This window comes from Chrysochloris asiatica, unplaced genomic scaffold (genome assembly GCF_000296735.1).
Source record: "Chrysochloris asiatica unplaced genomic scaffold, ChrAsi1.0 scaffold00100, whole genome shotgun sequence".
Lineage (NCBI taxonomy): Eukaryota > Metazoa > Chordata > Mammalia > Afrosoricida > Chrysochloridae > Chrysochloris > Chrysochloris asiatica.
In genome coordinates this window covers 3,322,804-3,343,956 of record NW_006408618.1, presented here as the reverse complement: position 1 = coordinate 3,343,956, position 21,153 = coordinate 3,322,804, and the positions used below count along the sequence as shown (strand labels likewise).

Here is a 21,153-nt window from a genome sequence, read left to right as displayed (position 1 = left end):
GAGTCAGTTCCGACCCATAGCGACCCTGTACAGGGTTTCCGAGGGTGTAAATCTTTACAGGAGTAGAAAGCCTCATCTTTCTCCCACAGAACGGCTGGTAATTTCGAACTGCTGACCTTAAGGTTCGCAGCCCGATTCGTAACCACTATGCTACCAGAGCTCCTTTCAACGTTGTATAGTATTTGTTAAAACTTATTTTAGATTATGTAGGATTTTTTTTTTTGTTGAGGATGGAGGTAGTGGTGGTGGTGGAGGGAAATATATTGAGAAATTAGTTCATTATTCATGATAAATTTCTAGTAGTTTGTAACAGAAGAAATATTTTGGGAAGACTAGGGCTATTAACATATAGGAAAAGTTGAGAGTGGTACCTAGTGGGAAAACACAGCATTTTCCTAATAAGTTTTAGGATAACCTGGACTCTACACCAGACTTTGGAAGGGACTAACCTGTATTGAGTGGAGATGTCCCATCAGAACCACCTACAGCATATAAAAACCCTCCTAAGACAGCCACTGCCACGCCTAGTCTTCTGGTACTCATAGAAGCCACTCGGGTCCACTTGTTCTCCTTTGGATCATACCTACAGTGAAAGAAGCCAAAAATGTGTCTGTATGTTCTTATTAACCCACTGCCACCAGTGAGTGACTCCAACTCATAGCAACCCTATAGGACAGAACAGAACTGCTCCACAGGGTTTCCTAGGTTGCAAATCTTTACGAAAGCACATTGCCAACATCTTTCTCCTGAGGAGCAGCTGATGGGTTTGAATCGCTGACCTTCTGGTAACTGTCTACTGTTCTACCCATCAGGGCTCCTTAAGAAAACCTTTTTCATAAGGTCTCAAATCACAACCAAAATATCTTGGATACATTGACTTGCTATGGTCAAATGCCTACTGAGAATCTAACATTAGTTATTAAGATGTTGGGATTTGTGCCTGCACATTATTAAGCTGTTTTCTTTACTCTGATTTACGATGTCAGGGCTATGACTACACGCTACATTTCTCCTTTGCTAGGTGGCTCTGTTAGATTCAGCCAAAAAGAGGGATGGGACATTGGAAGTCTAGGTAGGGAATGGGGACTTGTTCCTTTGTTTACTTGCCATTCCTGTCAATGTTGTCCCAGTAATGGTGCCTAACCCTGACTGTTCCACTGGATTCCAGTTTCAAATCTTTTCTGCAGTCTCAGAACTAGCCTCATCGTGCCCTCTCAGAGGCCTGAGTTACTCCAGTATTCTAGTCATCTACTGTTGTTGTTCCTTGCCTTCGAGTAGGTTCTGACTCATAGTGACCCTGTAGAGGGTTTCTGAGGAGTGGCTGCTGCGTAACAAATTACCTCAAAACTCAGTAACTCAAGGACTTTACAGGGTGGTTCTGGCTCAAGTCTCTCATATGACTGCAGTACAATGGCGGCTGAAGTTAAAACAGCTGGGAGCTAACAGGGTATCTCTCTCTTTTGGTGTCTGCATGTTGTATAGTTTGGGCTTCCTCACAGCAAGGCCACTTCATGACAACTCATGGTTTCAACAGTTAATGTCCCAAGAAATCCAAGTGAAGTTATGTCATCTTTTATAACCCACCTTCAGAAGTCACATATTGCTATTTTTGCCATAGTCAAAAACTGGCCCAGATTCAAAGCCTTTCTCTTTTTCTCTTGAAAAGAATGTCGAAATCACACTGTACAAAAAGCATGTAGAATGGCAGCTATTTCTGCAGTCATCTTTGGAAAATACAATCTGTCAAAACCAGGCAAACAGATAGCCCTGCACGCAGCTGAGTCACAACTGGCTATGATACCTTCTCGGAACTCCATAAATCGCATTAGGTATGTATCATCATCCACTCCAGTGCTGATGGGCCTACCTATATGGAGCCTCTGCTTCAAACATCTATGTCCTAGTACCTCTAATCTCCTATCCAGTACTAGCATTCTTGCAACTGCTAGCTAATTCTTTATATTAAATTACCCTTAAAATAACTGGTATGTCTTCCGTTTTCCTTATATTACTACGGTTTAGAAATAAATTGACAAACAACACTTGGAACACTCCTAGGCATCTTATTTTCTTACACAGATGGAAAATTATATACGTTAAGCCATCACTGTACAATAAACCACCACTATACATTATAACAAATGTTACACAGAAACAAAATGATATAAAAGTTAGCCTCTATTCTTAAGAAGCAAGGTAGAGCACATACTTAATGAACACCCTCCAAGCAGATTCTGAGAAAGTAAATAAATCATGTGTCAATTTCATACACAGGGGGCGGGGAACAAACAGAAATGCTAGAAAATTAAGACTATGGAGAAAGGCTATGGTTAGTTAGGGAAGTTTTTCTGAGGTGCATGCACTTTGTATGCAGGTTGTCTTTAATCACTTGTTTTTTCTTTTCTTTCTTTCATCACTTAAAAAGATTCTCAGCCATTCTATTTCAAATACTGCTTCTGCCCTGGCCTGTGTCTCCTTTTCTTCTGGGACTCTAATTATACCTATGTTGCACTATTTGTGTTTCATGAGACTATTATGGTCTGTTCTTTTCATTTTATTTTCTATGTTTGGATATTTTCTATTTGTCTTATTCTGTGTCCAGCCTACTTCTCCTATGTCTGATTAGTCTGATCCAATCAGTTCTTAATTTTAGAAACTATAGCATTCAGCTTTAGAATGAATCTGCTTACTTTTAGATTCCAATGCGATACTGAAATTCTCTATTTTTATATCCATTAGCTTACAGGTAGCATTTTATTATGGTTACTTCAGAATTTTTTCTTCCTAACTTACAATGTAGATCATCTCGATATCTGCTTCTACTATCTACCTTTTCTCTCAATTACTGACTACAGTTTTCTGTTTCTACAGATGTTTTGTAATATTTTATTGCATGTGGGACATTATTATAAAAGAAAAGAATTCTAAAAACAGAGATTGATACTGTTCCCTCCCTCCGGTGGGTTCACCCTTGTCTGTATTAGGCAAATAGGGTGAGTATAAAATAGAGTATAATTAGGAATTAGGCTTGTTTTCAAATGTCTCAGGATGAGATATGTCATGATTAGTCAAATTCATCACTCTTCTTTTCTTTCTTCTGTGCATGGAGAAACCAATAGCTGCATCTCAGAGGGTCACTCATAAGCTTTGGTTTGTTTTATAAGTTTTTATTGTGACTTGAGTGATAGTTTACATGGGAGAACATCAGTTTTACATTCATCATTTCATTGCAATGATTACTCTCCCCTCCATGCATCATCATCATTCCACAGTATTTGCTTTTATTCCCTCTGTTGTTGTTGTTTTTTTTTGGGGTGGTGGTGGTGGTGGTGGTTAGAGGAATGTACACAAAAACTCTCATGGACATATAATCATTTAAACAATCAAAGGGCACATTCTGTAAGCCTGCCTCCCGGCCGCCAGCACTCAACCTTTCTCTTTCCATGAATCTAGAGTCCTCAGCTGCTCCCTCTCTCCATGTCCCTATCTCTGCCTCCATCTCTGGTGTTCCTGCTTCTCTGGATAGGGTCCCGCATTCTGCTTGTGCTCCTCTCCCTTGATGGTCCTAGTGTCCACTGTTCCTGGACTGCAAGATTAACTACTCCCCCACTTTTGTTACAAAACTTCTACCTTGACAGTTGTGACAGTCACAATTAGTCATAAAAACAATTATTCACTAATGAATCAAAAGAATCTTATCCCCATCTCTTTTCACCAGACTCATCTATGAATGCAGACTTTTTAAACTAGCTAAACTAAGGAGACTTCAGGGGATATGCTTAGTTTAAGGTTTAAAGATAATCTCAGGAAAATAGTTTTAGGGGGTTCAACTACCTGCATGACTCTGGAGAGTCTAGAGTCGATGAGAATTTAAACTGTTTTCTGCATTTCCCACCTTTTGATCAGGATTCTTCTATGTAATCTTCAATCAAAATATGAAGTAATGGTACCTGGGTACTATTTCATTCTGGTCTCATGACAGCAGAGGCAATTGTTCATAAAATATTCCACACTATCCATCTATTGTTACCTCTCCTTCCTCTTTTCTGTTATTCCAGCTGCATAGAGGTCAGTATCTGTTCTGTTTCAGATGCACACTTTTTGCAGGCTTTTAAGACCCCAGTGTCACTACATAATGAAGTAGGATGTATAACAGAAGCACTAAACATATTTTAGGCCAGTTAACCGAGATGTGCATGAACTATGACCCCAAACCTCCAAACCAAGGATCCAAGTCCCATGAGGTGTTTGGTTGTACATTAATCAGCTATACAAACATGCCTTTAATCAGTGTGGTTTTTCCATCATTGCCACTCCCCCCTTTATCCTCTTCTTTCTGCTTTATCTATTTAGGTATCCTGATGTAGGGTGCACATATACGTATTTATGATTATTAAATCTTCTTGATTAATGATCCTTTTATCACTATAAAATGACCATTTTTATTTCTTCTGACAGATATCATCTGTCTTTTCACTTGTTATGGCTCTGCTGAGACCGTCTAGTTCCTCTTCTGCCATTTTGATGTCTTTAGTGTATCTTAAGCCTTCTTTATCTTTGTCTTTCATTACTGCTTGTTTTTGTGTTTTGTTGAGTTATTATAATGAGCCTTCTCCTTCTTTCTTGTGTATGTTTTAAATATATTCTTTCAGTGGTTACCACAAATATTTAAGAGCTTCTATTTATAAAATTCTAGGGTAAGCTGTTAATCAACTTAATAAAAGAAAATGTATTAATTACTCCTTTCCTCCCCTTTTTTGTTGTTCTTCTAATTATGTGTTTATAATTCATCTGTCCAATAACATAATTTTATGCTTGCCTTTTGTATAACTGTCATTTATAACATTTAGAATTATCAAGCATGAATACCTTATTGCTAGCTCTTATGCATCTCCATTCTTTCCCTTTAGAAGGGATCTTCCTTTTTGTATATAGCTTTTAATTACTTTTCAGTGTCTTTTTCCTTCCATGTACAGAATCCCCATTAGTGTTTTTTTCATGGCCCATCTGATAGATATGAATTCTCTGTTACTGTTTGTCTGAGAATGTTTAATTTCATCCTCATTCTTGAAGGACAATCTCTTTTGGCATAGTATTCTTGGTTGAGTTTTTTCTTTAAGCACCTTAAATATACCATTCCACTGCCCTTTGTCCTCCAATGTTTCTGAGGAAAAACAGGCACTTAGCTTTATAAGGGAGATCCTTTGTATGTGAGTGGTTGCTTCTCTCTTAGAATTTTCTCTTTATCTTTAATTTTTGAGATGTAACTGTGGCACTGTAGGATAAGCACTTGGCCACAAAGTTGGTTAGAACCACAAGGTCAGTGGTTCAAACTCACCAGTTGCTTCTTGATACCCTATAGGGCTGCTATAGGTCGGAACTGATTTGATGGCACTTAACAACAAAAACCAACTATTTGGGTTTATTTTACTTAAAGTAAGGTGCCCTTTGAGCTTTGATTTGTAGATTCATGTCCTTCATTAGAGTGAGGAAATTGACTGTCATTTTTCTCTCATCTCATTTAGTTTAAATCTTTTACTGTTGCCTCCCAATTCTCTTAAACTACGTTCAACCTTTTTGAGCTTCAATTCTTTTTGTCCATAACTTCAACTATTTTATTCTCTAATTTACTGATGCTTTTTTCTGCCTAATTCAATCTGTTAATAAGTCCATGGAAGCTGTAGTCAAGAAATCAAACCATGTATTGCATTAGGCAAATCTGCTACACAAGACCTTTTTAAAGTGTTGAAGAGCAAAGATGTCAGCTTGAGGACTAAGGTGCGCCTGACATAAGCCATGTATTTTCAATAACCTCATAAGCATGCGAAAGCTGGACAGTGAATAAGGCTGTAGAAGAATTGATGTTTTTGAGTTACGGTGTTGGAGGATAATATTGAAAGTGCCATAGGGCTGGCCAACAGAAGTGCAGCCAGAGTGCTCCTTGGAGGCCAGGATGGCCAAACTCCACCTTGCATACTTCAGACATATTGTCAGGATAGACCAATCACTGGAGAAGGATATCATGTTTGGTAAGGTAAGGTGAAAGGCCTGAGAAAAAGAGAAAGACCCCCCCAGGGAGATGGATTGGCAAAGTGGCAGCATCAATGGGCTCAAGTGTGGCAACATTTGTGAGGCTGACCCAGGATGGGCAGTGTTTTGTTCTGTTGTGCATAGGGTCTCTATGAGTCGGTACCAACTCGATGGCACCTAACCACCACCACAAAAACAACGTGTTTCTCATTTTGACTATTGTCCCCTTCAGTTGCAATCTTTTGTCAGACCCTACTTTGGTTCCTGCATTGATTTAAAAAATTTAATTTAGTTCTTTTTCTAAGTTTTCCCTTAATTCTTTGATTATGTTTAATATTGTTGTATCATGCTTTGTTGGTGTTAGACGCCATCGAGTCAGTACCAACTCATAGCAACCCTATGCACAAGAGATTCCTTACCACCAACCACCACATTACCTTTACATAGAATATAGTCTCAGTAGTTTGCTGTTGTTCATTTTCTCACTAAATTATTTCCCCTGAACTTTTAGAAGGAGTACTTCATGGTAGTTTTTCTTTGTGAAGTTCCTCCTATTTTTACCCCATGTACTGTGCTAACCATTTAGGACCAAATTATTTTCAGCTTTTATTTTTTTTGTTGGTACCATGTGTTTTCAGTAATAGAAGGCATACTGAAAAATGGAAAACACTTTTTTTGATGCATTGTGAATTTTGATATAATTATGTGAGATATGTGTTCCCAAGGGGATTCTGGTGGTAGGATTTATGGGGGATGAGGCCCATTTCTTCATATTTATGTAGGAATAAAGGTCCCTGCCAAGCAGCAGCATACACTATAACTGGGAAACCTGAGAGGCTGAAACTGTTGGTGGGTGATATATAGATTAAAAATGGGTTAAAATGTATGTAATTGGTTTGCCTCCTTGAGTTTTCTTGGCTTTAAGGAGTTCTGGTAGCATAGTGGTTACGAATCGGGCTGTGAACCGCAAGGTCAGCAGTTCGAAACTATCAGTGGTTCCACGGGAGAAAGATGAGGTGTTCTGCTCCCATAAAGATTTACAGCCTCGGAAACCCTGTGCAGGGTCGCTATGAGTCGGAACCAACTCCACGGCATTTAACAACAACAACAACAACAATCTTTATCTTGGCCTTCTCTTTTCATTGTGTCTGTTGTACTTGTCTTGCTCAATTCTGATTCTATTCCCAGAAAGTCATACTGGCTGTTCAGCTTTGAGAGTTAAGGATCATATGGTTCAAGCCTAACTGATTCTCATCAGGGGTGATTTTGACCACCAGGGGGCACCTGGAACAGTCTGGAGACATTTTTCGTTGTTACTCCTGGAGATGTTCTACAGGACAGCCCCCAAAACAAATAATTGTCCAGCCCTAAATGTCAATGGACTCCTGGTGTGGCGCTGTAGGATCAGCACTGGACTTTGAACCACAAGGTGGGCAGTTCAAACCTATCAGCTGCTTGGAAGCCCTATACAGGGTTGGCATGAGTAGAAACCAACTTGATGACGCTTAACAATAACAACAGAAGTCAGCAATCCCAAGGTGAGAACCTCTTCTCTAACCCCTTCAAATGTTATTGCAGGTTCTTTGCACTTATTGTCTATGACACAGTAGGCAAACCTGTCTTATTAAATATAGCTGCTGTTTGCAAACTGTCCTTTGCACTTTTTAGCACTTACTGGCTATTTTGGGATTCTTTTATTGTTAGATCCTATGTCAGATGCTTGATCACTTTTCTCCTGTTTTTTCCTGAAGACACAGCTATCATGCAGGCATGTGGCTAAGCGTAGTTTGTCTTTGTTCACTTGTGTTTTGGGGCTTCTGGGGATACTTTTTTCCTAGTTTTGTTGTAAATGTTTTCTACAGGTTTTTAGTTTGTTGTTCTTACGTCATATTTGGAGAGATAAAAATATTATGCCATGATGGCTGCTATCATGCCAAAATATTCTACATAGAGGTCTTGTTTGTTTGTTTGAAATTACTGTGGTAAAATGTGTTGTGGATTGAATTGTGTCCCTTCCAAAATATTATTTGTAAATCCAAAATGGTATGCCTTTGGTTATAATTACAATTGGGAATAGGTTGTCTTTGCTATGTTAATGAGATAAGGATCAGCATAGCCTGTGTCTTGAGTTAATCTCTCAGGAGATATTAAAGCACAGATTAAGGAACCAGGGATGGGAAAAGACTGATGCCATGCCACATGAAGACTATCAAGGTATAAGACTCTTTCCCCAGAGCCAACAGAGAGAAAGACATCCTCTAGAGCTGACATCCTGAATCCAGACTTCTAGCCTCCTAAACTGTGAAAAAATTCCACCCATTTTTAGTATTTCTGTTCTAGGAGCAAGAGACAACACAGTGTGTTATTTTCATTTTTTAGACATTAACTGTATAACTCAGTGACATTAACTACATTCACCGTGCTGTGCAACTATCACCACTATCTCCATAGGGTTTTCAATACCCAGACAGAAACTCAAGAACACCTCTTCAGCAGTAATGCTCCACCAAGTCCCTGCAGCCCCTTATAATTACTAATACATTTATGTCTCTATACATGTGCCTATTCTAGACTGTTCATGTAAGTGGGATCATACAATACCTGTATCTGAAGTATTTCACTCTGCATAATGTTTGAAAAGACTTCATCTCTTACACTTCTAGAATATGATCAGGAGAGACCAGTCCTGGGAGAAGGACATCATGTATGGTAACGTGGAGGGTCAGCAAAAAAGAGGAAGATCCCCAACAAGATAGATTGGTAAGGTGGGACTCAAGCATAACAATGATTCTGAGGATGATGAAGGACCAGGCAGTGTGCTGCTTGTTGTGCAGAGGTTGCTATGAGTAGGAACCGATTTGTGGCGCTGTGGGTTAATGTGCCAGACTGCAAAGCCATTTGAACTGCAAGGTCGGCCATTCAAACTCATCAGCTGCTCCTCAGAAACCCCATTCAGAGTTGCTATGGGTCGGAATCGATTGGACAGCACTCAACAACAATATAACAACGTTTGAAAGATTTAACCATGTTGTAGCATGTGCCAGAACTTAATTTCTCTTCATGGCTAAGCGATATTCCATTATATGAATATACAATCAGTTTGCATATCTTTTCATCAGTTGATGGACACTTGGATTGTTTCCACCTTTTGGTGGAAATTATGTGTAATGCTGTAATCAACACTGGTATAGAAGTATCACTTTGAATCCTGCTTTCATTCCTTTGGATATATAGCTAGGAGTGGCGTTGTAGGTCATACAGTAATCTGAAGAACCAACAAACTATTTTTCATAGCAGCTGCATTATTTTCATTAACAATGCACAAAGTTTTGATTTCTCCATGTTATTGCTAATACTTATTATTTTCTGATAGTAACTAGTCTAGTGAGTGTGCTGCATAGTTTTCAAAGTGGAGAAATAACGGAGATAAAAGAACATTGGCATAGCTTTTAAAAGATACCTTTAAACTTTATTTCTATTTATGACTGAGTCAAATTCTTCAATTTAACCATGACCAAACTGTCAAATGCTATTTCAAAAATTCTGGAGCATTCTGAAGTATTTCTTTTTAAGAGGTAAGTATGAGTATAACATATTCTTACCAGCAATCATATAAGATGAGACTCCAAAATCTAATCTTTAGGGAAGAATAACAAAAAGCTGACAGGCTAAGGTATCAAGAACAAAATCCAAGCATAAAATACACTGGGCCCTTTAGAAGATATGCCAAACAAAATAGTTTTACTTCAGTAATTTCTCTGAAGATGGTCTAGGCAAAGTCTGCATTAAATATACTTAAGATAGACTGGGAAACAAACCCAACAAATTTCATACATCAAACGTCATTTAAAATATATTCCCAACACTTCAATGTCAAGAGTAATCAGTGTTCTGCGTGATTAACAAACAACTGGGCTGTATCGTTCATTTTAATAAATTTTAAATTCAATTGAAAACTTTCCCCCTAAAATCTACAGGTAGTGGATTCCCCAATGCCTGAAATTCAGCTGTAAACTGTTCCTTTTCAAGAGTACTTTATATCCTTCAAAAAGAAAGAAAATGACTTTAAAATAATCACCTCTCAACTATGTTGAGGCATGACACACCATCCTGGCCACCCACAGCATAGAGAAAGCCTCCAAGCACTGCTACGCCAACACTTGTCCTGCAGGTGCTTGTTGGGGCCACATCACTGCTCCACTGGTTTGTTTTGGGGTCATATCTGCAAAGGACACATCAAGTGCAGTTAGTATTACACAAAGAAAGCCTGTCTGGGTCTTCATATTTAAAGTTAAGATCTTATGGTATAAATTGTATCTGCTAACTATTGCTTAGGGTCCTGATGTGGCGCTGTGGGATAAAGCACAGGACTACAAGGTCGGTTTGAACCACAAGGCCAGCAGCTCAAACTCATTAGCTGCTCCTTGGAAACCCTCTACAGGGTTGCTATGAGTCAGAAAAGACTTGACAGCACTAACAACAACAATTATTAGTTAACTAAGGAGCTCTGGTAGCATAGTGGTTACGAATCGGGCTGCGAACCTTAAGGTCAGCGGTTCGAAACTACCAGCTGCTCCGCGGGAGAAAGATAAGGCTTTCTACTCCCGTAAAGATTTACACCCTCGGAAACCCTGTACAGGGTCGCCGCTATGGGTCGGAACCGACTCGACGGCACTTAACAACAACAACAACAAAAGGTACATGAAGGAGCTCTGGTAGCGTAGTGGTTATGAATTGGGCTGCTAACCTCAGGGTCAGCAGTTCGAAACTACCAGCTGTTCTGTGGGAGAAAGATGAGGCTTTCTGCTCCTGTAAAGAAAACCCTGTACAGGGTCACTATGAGTCGGAACCAACTCCATGGCACATAACTACAACAACAACAAGGTACATGGAAGTTTAAGTATTTTTAAAAATTTATTTTCACTCTCAAATAAGTTATATATAAATACATATTTTAAAAATTACAATAATATAAAAGTAAAGTTCCCTTGAGTTCTACCCTAATTGCAGCCTCTTCCCATTTTGATCTGGTATATACATTTCATGACTTTTAGCAAGAAAAAAAAAAAAACACATATATACACACATACATAATATAAATAAATATAAAAAACTATTGGACTACAAGGTCAGGTTGAACAGCAAGGTTGTTAGTTCAAACTCACCAGTTGCTTCTTGGAAACCCTATACAGGGGCGCTATGAGGTGGAACCAACTCGATGGAACTTAACAGCAACAACATCTAATTAAGTGCCATTGAGTCAGTTTGACGCTTATCGACCCTGTATAGGGTTTTCAAGGAGCAGTTAGTGGGTTTGAACTGCCAACCTTTTAACTGGCAGGCCAGTGCTTTATCCTACTGTGCTACACCAGGACTTTCTCTATATATGTAGTTGTTAGGTGTCATCAAGTTGGTTCTGACTCATAGCAACCCTATATAGGGTTTCCAAGGAGCAGCTGATTGGTTTGAACTGCCAACCTTGTGGTTCACAGTCCAATGGAGATACTACCACATCATACCAGGAGTCCACACACACACACACGTATATTCATTCTATGTGGTTGGTTGGTAGGTTGGTGGTTGTGTGCCTGAGTTGATTTTGACTTACAGAGACCCTGCATAGGGTTTCCGAGGCTATAAATCTTCATGGGTGCAGAAAGCCTCATCTGTCTCTCATAGAGTGACTGGTAGATTCGAACTGCTGACCTTGTGGTTAGCAGTGCAATACAAAGCCCACTACACCTGCAGAGCATATACATTATATATATGCATGCAAGTTTTCTTACACAAATAACAACACATAGTAGGCATTGTTTCAGTATTTCTTCTCCTGTTAACACAGTCTTGAGATTTATTCATGCTAGTAAGGAGCCCTGGTGGCACTGTGGCCCCAGGTACTCTGTGGGAGAAAGATGAAGCTGTCTGCTCCCTTAAAGATTTATGGTCTCCAAAACCCATTACAGTGTTGCTTTGAGTCAGAATCAGCAATGTCAGTGGGTTTATTCATGCTCATAGCTACTATATAAGATCCCTCTACAGTACAAGTTGAGAGGGCTTCAAAAGGTTGTGGAAAACCAGAATAGACAATGGAATTTTCCCACAAACTTTTGAAGCTCCTTCATGTAATATTTCATGTGATCGATATTTCAATTGTACATGTGATCGATATATTATTTAATCATATCCCTAGTGATGGGTTCTTGGCATCCTGGTGTGGCACTGTGGATTAACGTGCTGGATTGCAAAGCTGGTTTGAATCTCAAAGTCAGTGGTTTAAGGTCACCAGCTGCTCCTTGGAAACCCTATACAGGGATGCTATGGGTTGGAACCGACTCAATGGCACTTAACAACAACTGGAGTGTTCTTAAGCTACAACAATTTTCTTTTTTTATTGCATATTTTCCTTATTTGGATAAATAACAAGAAGTAGAACTGTTGGGTCACACAGTATGTTCATTTTTAACATTAAAAAATACTATCAAATTGCTCATTTTTGAGCTATATCAATCCTGTTTTGTTTTCAATATCATTGATTTTTAATTTCACCATTATTTTTTCTCCTTTCTTGTTTTTTATTTAGTTTATTTTAAAGTGGTGGTGTGCTGTGGAGTCAGTTCTCACAGTGACCCTGCATACCTTCCAAGGCTGTAAATCTTTACAGGAATAGAAAGTCTCATCTTTCTCCTGTGGAATGGCTGGTAGTTTTGAAATGATGACCTCAAAGTTAGCAGCCCAACTCCTAACCACTACACTAACAGAGTTCTGTTAATGTAGCTAACAAAAAAGTTTTAAACATAATAGTATAGTAAATGACAATTTATTATTTAAGTGTATAATCTAGTGGCATTAACTATACTCAAAATCTAACAATTATGGAACTTTTCATCATCCCAAACAGAAACCCTAGAAGCAATAAAACTCCCTGACCTTCCTTATTCCAGTTCCTCTAGCCTCTGATATACTTTTGTTTCTATACAGTTGCCTATTCTAGCTAGTTCAAATAAGAGGGACAGTTTGTCTTTCTGTGTCTGACTCAGTACAATGTTTTCAAGATTTACCCTTTAAATATCATGCTTTATTGTATTTTTGTTGCTCTTTTTACAACTTTTCTGATTTTAAAAGCTTGAGTTATCTATTTTACATACTAATTTTCAAATGACTGCATATAAATTTGTCTCTGAATGCCATCTAAGTTGTATCTCCACACTTATATTGTATTTAATTATTAACTTACAAATATTTTAAAAAACATTTTATTGTGACTTGAGTGAAGGTTTTACAGATCATCCATCCCACATTTAACAAATCATACACTTTGTATCATTACAATGACTGCAATCCTTCCATGTACCATATGGTAACATTATTTACCTCTGTTCACTGTAATTCTTGTATTCATTCCAATGTCTTCCACTACCTTCATCTTTCCTGTGCCACCCTCCCTCTTGCTGTATATACTGCTTTCCCCATCACCCAAGTTAACATGTTTGTACCCTCTACCCAGTGAATAATTTTCTCTTCCTTTCCACCCCTGGTAACCATCGTAGAATGTTTCTTCTAGCAAGAAAACCTTTTCTGGAATAGTGAAAAGCATCACCATAGAAAGCTTGTAAGTCCGTCTTCTGCCTATAACTGACTGGAATACCTAAAATGGTGCTACAACGTGCCCAATGAAGGAGGCTTTCTATGGAGCCTCTGCAATACATAAGACTATAGGTGGAAGCCTGAACCACATCCAGATCTCCAGAGATGGGAAATTCACACTTGAAAGGACAAGCAGACCAACCTGGAGTGGCCAGAAGAACAGAAGATACTTCTTGAAAGACAGACCTACAGGAAAAATATAAATACAGGTAGATCCACTGATTATTATAAGAACAAGCAACTTGCTTGCCCAGGAAACATCAAGGCAAGTGGTCGGGTCCCCTCAGTGCAAACCTCCTTCCAAGACTAAGACTCAATGGGAATACACGCTGTGATTGGTGACCACGCTTGACACCGATAAGGGGAAGTGAGGGAAAAACAGCAATGAAGCGGTGAGCTAAGCCCTACTACGTTCAATAGACTTCTGTGAACCTGGGTGAAGACCTGGTTGGCCAGCAGTGTGGCAAGACCTGGGGACTCTTGGGCCCAGAGTCAGTGACATAGCCACAGAGGACTAGAGTGGAGAGTGAAGCGTCCAGCGGATAAGAAGAGAGGGCATATGCATAAGAACACCCACACTTGCAGCTAATACCCTCTTATCCTGGCTTCAGTGACTGGATGATCAGAGCTCAACCAGAAGTAAAAAGAAGAGGGAAAAAAAAAAAGTATTCTCATACAATTTGATGAACTTGACCTACACCCATGGAAGCAGTAGCTCAAAAGAGGGAACAAGTCCTTACAGCAAGAATCATTCCCAACCCCTCCACACACAGAGTAGACAGGGATGGGCAACTTGGACATTGGCTACCCAAAATGGGGGGCGGGGGGCTACAAAGGCAAGAAGTGACTGGCTTACAAGCTTTCAAGAGGGAACCTAGATCCAGAGGGCCTGGAGGAAGGTAGAATCTCCAGTGAGTAGTATCCAATCTGTCTAGGTGGGGTTGATGCAATGAAATGCAGACGGGTCTCTTGTGATACAATAGTGAATAATTGTTATCAGGACTGATTGTGAGGGTTGGAAATGTAAAGGTAGATGTTTTATAGCAAGGAGGGGAGTGATTAACTTTTCAGTCTAGGAGCAGAGGTTCCTAGGACCATCAAGGGAGAAGAGCAGAGAGCGGGACCCTACCCAGAGAAGCAGTGATGCCTGAAATTGAGCCAGAGATGATGATGTGGAGCGATGGAACAGCTGGAGACTTTAGATTCAGAGAGGGAGAGCAACTGTGTGCTGAAGACCTGGGGGGTACGGGGGAAGGATTGCATGGAGGGGATTTTAACCATGGCAATGAGACGATATATGATAGAATGAATGTAAAACTAATGTTCTCCCATGTAAACTATCACATAATTCACAATAAAACATTAAAAAAAAAAAAGTTATTCATGGCTACTAGCGGTAGAGGGGAGGAGGAAGGAAGAATGGGTGGGGAGTTTTTGTTTAGGGGATACTGAGTTTATGTTACTGGTGGTGGAATGATTTAGCAAAGAATAGAGAGAACAGTTGCACAACTTGAAGAATGTAATCAAAGTCACTAAATTATACATGTAGAAATTGTTGAACTGGAATATGTTTTGTTATGTATATTTCTACCACAATAACAAAAATGTTAAATAGGCAAAAAGAAAAGCTTTTCTTTTTACAACAGTGATCTCAAACAATATTTGTCTACAGGATCAGCACTGGGCCACTAACCACAAGGTTGGTGGTTTTGTTTGTAGGTTTCCTTTTCATATTCTTCAGTGCTGTTGTTTTTATGTTTACTAAATCTTTTTGATTTTCCTTTTTTTATTTTGATGTGAGTGTGTATTAATTTTCTTTGAGGTTGTTAAAGTGCCATTGAGTCGGTTCTGACTGATGGCGGCTGGTGAATTTGAACCACCAACCTTGTGGTTCAAACAGATGTTGTGGGCCAGTGGGTTATTATAGGACTGTTTGAGGTTACCCTGTAATTTATTTTTTCCCATTTAAAAAACAGTGTTTATCTCAAAATCTACTTGACTTCCTCACAATTCCTAAGTTCCCCCTTTTTGCTTTGTAGTTGGCTTCCTGTAAATTGGTATCTCTGGTTCCTTGTTTTCTGTCTTCTAGGTTTGTTTTACTTAAGATACTTCTATATCTAAGGAGCTCTGGTAGCGTAGTGGTTACGAATCGGGCTGCGAACCACAAGGTCAGCAGTTCGAAACTCCTAGCCGTTCCGCGGGAGAAAGATGAGGCTTTCTGCTCCCATAAAGGTTTACAGCCTTGGAAACCCTGTACAGGGTAGCTAGGTGTGGGAACCGACTACACAACACATAACAACAACAACTTCTATATCTAGATTGTGTCCTGGGTGGTGATGTCATGTATGCTAATCTCAGGCTGCTGTCTGTTGTTGTTGGGCCAAAGAACACCATTTTGTATTTTCTGTAAAATTGGTCTGGTTACTACAAGTTTAACTTATGTTTATCTGAAAATGTCTTAAATTCACCATCATATTTGAAGGACAGCTTTCCTGGGTATATGATTCTTGGTTAGCAAATTATTTTCTTTTAGTTTCGTTTGTTATTCCATTGCCTTCTTGCCTATGTGGTTTCTGCTAAGAAATCAGAGCTTAGTCTTACTGGTTTTCCTCTATAGATTAACTTTTTGTTTTGCCTGACCTTATCTCAGGATTTTTTCCATTGCCTTTAGTTTTGGAAAAGTTTGATTACGATATGTCTTGGTGGTTTTCTTTCATAGTCTATCCCGTCTAGGTTTCCTTCAGCTTCTTGAATGGTTCTCGTCTCATTTTTCATGATGTTGGGGAACTTTTCTTTCAGTAACTCAATAATTTTCTCTCTGGTTTTTATTGTTTCTTCTTATTCTGGAATTTAAATCACCCATAAGTTCTTCCTCTTCATGGTGTCCCACACAAACCTCAGGCTTTCATCAAATTTTTATATTATTTTTGATTGTTCTAGCTTATTAATATTGAGAGATTTACCACCAAGGTCACTGATTCAAATCCACTCCTTTTCTCATTCAATGTATTGTCTACTTCTGAGATCTTAGCATTAATCATCTGGATTTCTAATTACACATTTTGTATTATTTCAAAATTTGGATTTATTTTGTTTGTTCTTATTGTATTTTCCTAAATTCTAAGGTTTTTTCTGTTTTATCCTGGCTTTCCTTGATCTGTCTATGTGTTGAGGGCACCTAAATATCATTATTTTGAATTAATTTTCAGATAGTTCCATTATCTTTTCTTCCTCTTTTTGGTTATTTCTTTGAGCCACTTTTTTTTTTTTTTTTCTTCATATGAGCTAAAATCTTCTGTTGTCTTTAAGACATTGTAGTGTCATTATATTTATATTTAACTACTGATTGTATATTGGTGTGTTCTTAGAGTCTCAGCAACTGTTTATGGAGAGTGTGACTACAGACTGGAAATGTGTGCTTTTTTTCCATTGTGTATTCCTGCAGCTTAGTGTGGTGTTTGGCTTGTGTTGGCTGATGTGTATTACTGAGGGTACAGTTATGGCTGAACTGTATGGGCACAGTTGCTGTATCATGTTGAGTGGGACAAGAGGAATACAACACACCCAGGAAAATAAAACAGAACAATCAAGCAAGCAAATAACAGCAAAAAACAAAATACAATAAAGGAGAAAAAAGAAACAAATTATGGGCAGCAACAAGAAAAATAAGTACCGAAAAAGAGAAAAGAGGGAGAGGAAAACAGAGCTTGTATAACAGAAAAACAAGAGAAAAAAGCATTAAAAAAAGAGGTAAGATAAAAAGAGAGAGGCTAAAGAGTAGTAAAAAAAAAAAAAAAAAAAGTAAAAAAAGGAGGAAGAGGAAGGTGGAAATGAGAAACAGAAGAAAAAAGAAAAAAAGTAGATATACAAAGGATAAAAATCAAGGGAAGGAGGAAGAACAAACAAACAAAAACAACAAAAATAAAAATTAAAAAACCAGTGCAATTGTTGGACCCAGTGAGGAGAAAATTCTGGAGGAGGCACTTTTGAGCCAAGGTGGGTGGAGGAGGGATGTGATAGCTGAATTTCCAGTCCTAAATGGAGTTCCTCGAGGCCTAGGTGTTGTCTATATTCAGGGCACCAATACAGTAGTAGTTCCTGAAGGCCCTCCAAGCTGCTAGTTTCAGTGTTGGTCAGAACTAGAGGGCAGCTGGCGGCAGGATTCCTGCTAGTCTCATTCTGGCCTGGTGGGTCTGTGGACTCTGTAGATCTGGAACAGAGCCCACCTGAATCCAGGCACTAAGGTGCCTAATACTAGCTCAAACTGCATAGCTCCAAACTCTGGGAGAGCAGGGTGCGCTCTGGGGGTAGATGAGGATGGGGGCAGGCCTCACCTCTGTCATCCAGGAGAGTGTGGAAATCCACCTTTTTCGTTGTCCATGTGAATTTGTTTCTTGAGACTGCCATCTGTCTGTCTCTCCAAAGCTGACAGCAAAAGTTCAAGATGGCTGTACTGTGAATCACTGACCTTGTGGTTCAAAACAACCTTGCAGTCCAGTGCTTTATCCCACAGTGCCATACCAGGACTCCTATTTCCTATTTAGCCTATCAATAATTTTTAAGTGTGTGTGTTTAAACTTCCATGGAGTGATTCCTCTATTTTTTTTTTTTTTCTTTCAGATATACCTCTAGGTCTTGATGTTGCTGTTGGTGTTAAATGCCATAGAGTTGGTTTCGATCCATTGCAACCCTGTATAGGGGCCTGTATAGGGGTTATGAGGAGCAGCTGGTGAGCTTGAACCATCAACCTTGCAGCTCAGACTGACTTTGCAATCCAGCGCATTACCCCACAGTACTTTACCAGGACTCCAAAATGGCTGTAAAGGTGGCAAAAGTTTTACACCTTGGAATGGCAGAAAACCCCCAAAAAACAAAAAAAGCCCCCAAGAAACCCATCAACTTTATGAATAATAGAACATAATCTGATATCGTGGTATAAAATGAGTCGTTCAAGATGTAAGACATTCAAAATACTACTGAGGAGGAGATGCCTTCTTAAAGTACAGCTGGCCTTAATAATATGAATGGTATAAAGCTTTTCAGACCATCACTGACTAATGGGGCACACTCAAAATGACAAGAAACAGCTGCAAACAATTATTAATAATCAGAATGTGGAAGGTGCAAAGTATGACTCTAGGAAAAGTGGAAGTTGTCAAAAATGAAACCGGACACATGAAGATCGATATTTTAGGTACTAGTGAGCTGAAAATGACTGGTATTGACCATTTTGAATTGGACAATCTTTTAGTTTATGTTGTAGAAAATAACAAATTGAAGAGGAACAGTGTCTCATTCATCATCAAAAAGAGCATTTTAAGATCCATCTTTAAGTACAATGCTATCTATAATAGAATAATAGTCATTGCCTATAAAATCAGTTAGTATCATTATTACTCAAATGCACTGACTAATCACTAAAGTCAGTGATGATGAAATTGAAGAATTCTACCAACTTTTTCTGCCTGAAATTCATCAAACATGAAATCAAGATGCACTGAAATTACTGGTGATTAGAATGTGAAAGTTGTTAACAAAAAGGAAGGATCAGTAGTTGGAAAATAAAGCTCTGGTGATAGAAACAAAGCAGAGAGTGCATGGCAGCAATTTTGCAATACCAATGAACTTCTTCATTGTTAATTCTCTTCTGTTTAACAACATAAACAGTGACTACACATTTGGATCTTACAATATGGAGCATACAGGAATCAAACTGACTACATCTACTGTAGAAAGACATGGTGGAAAATCTCAGTTATCAGTCAAAACAAGGCCAGGGGCAGACTGTGGAACAGACCATCGACTGCTCAGATGCAAGTTCAGGCTTAAGCTGAAGAAAAATTTTAAAATTCCATGAGAGCCAAAATATGACCATGAACATATCCCACCTGAATTTAGAGACCATCTCAAGAACAGATTTGATTCATTAGACAGTAGTGACAAAAGACAAAAAAAGTTGTGGAATGTCATCAAGAACATCAGCAAAAGGTCATTAAAGAGAGAGAGAAAAAAAGAAAAGACCAAAATGCATGTCAGAAGACAATCTGAAACATGCTCTTGAGACTTGAGAAGCTAAATCAACTGGAAGAGATGAGGAAGTAAAATAGCTTAACAGATAATTTCAGAGGGCAGCTCAAGAAGACAAAGTCAAGTATTGTTAAGACCTGGATTTAAAAAAACAAAAGTGAAGAACATGCTCAGTATTTCTCAAACTGAAAGAACTGAAGAAAAACATCCAAGCTTCAATTGCAATATTGAAGGACTCTGTGGGCAAAATAATGAATGATGCAGGAAGCATCAAAAGAAGGTACAAGGGCTACAGAGTCACTGTGCTAAAAATAATTCTTTGAGGCCTATCCATTTCAAGAACCGATGGTACTAAAGGAAGAGAAGTTCAAGCTACACTGAAGATATTGGCAAAAAAAAAAAAAAAATCAAGGCTCTAGTAACTGATACAGTGTTATTTATTAAAGTATTTCTACGCTGATGCAGCACTGGAGGCGCACTTCTCTGTGAAGAAATTTGGAAGATAGCTACCTGGCCAACTAATAGAAAAAGATTCTTTTTTTATGCTAAATCCAATGAAAGGGGACCCAATGGAATGTGGAAAACACTGAACAATGTCATTAACATGACATGCAAGTGAAAATTTGAAGATAATTTAAAAATTACTGCAGCAGTACAGCGACATGGAGCTCCCAGAAATTTAAGACAAATTTAAAAGAGCATGTGGAACATGGATTATTACTGCTGATGTAAGATGGATCTTGGCTAAAAGCAGAGGATACCAAAAAGACGTTTATTTGTGCTTTACTGACTATGCAAAGGCACTCAAATGTGTGGATTATAACAAACTATGGATAACATGACAAAGAATGGGTATTCCAGAACATTTAACCGTGATCATGAGGAACCTATACATATACTATGAGGTAGCTGTTTGAATACAAGGGGATACTAAACAGTATAAAATCAGAAAAGGTGTGTACCAGGGTTGTATCCTTTTATCATGTTTATTCAATCTGTATGTTGAGTAAATACTCCAAGAAGCTGGATTATATGAAGAAGAACATGACATCAGGATTGGAGGAAAACCTGTGATATGTAGATGACACAACTTTATGTTCTAGAAGAGAAGAGGATGCCAAATGCTGAAGTAGACCAAAGACTCCAATATTCAGTATAGATTGCACATTTGTTGTTGTTGTTAGGTGCCATCAAGTTGGTACCGACTCACAGAGACATCATGTACGGAACAAAACACTGCCCGATCCTGGGCCAACCTCACTATTGTTGCCATGTTTGAGCCCATTGATGCTGCCACTTTACCAATCCATCTTGCAGGGGGGTCCTTCCTCTTTTTCTCTGACCCTCCACTTTACCAAATATGATATCCTTCTGCAGAGACTGGTCCCTCCTGACAATATGTCCGAAGTATGAGAGACGAAGTTTGGCCATCCTGGCCTCCAAGGAGCACTC

The 21,153-nt window shown here is 38.8% G+C and overlaps 1 protein-coding gene across 1 annotated transcript in view; it reads right to left on the bottom strand.

Moving 5' to 3' along the window:
* The window catches only part of KLHL20 (kelch-like family member 20), a 140,602-nt gene that overhangs the window by 7,891 nt on the left and 111,558 nt on the right, over positions 1-21,153 (bottom strand). Inside the window, exons 8-9 of the mRNA XM_006867054.1 lie at positions 10,109-10,252; positions 450-583 (exon numbers count right to left, since the gene is read on the bottom strand). Coding sequence (XP_006867116.1) covers positions 450-583; positions 10,109-10,252 — 278 coding nt within the window. The remainder of the gene's footprint in view (positions 1-449; positions 584-10,108; positions 10,253-21,153) is intronic.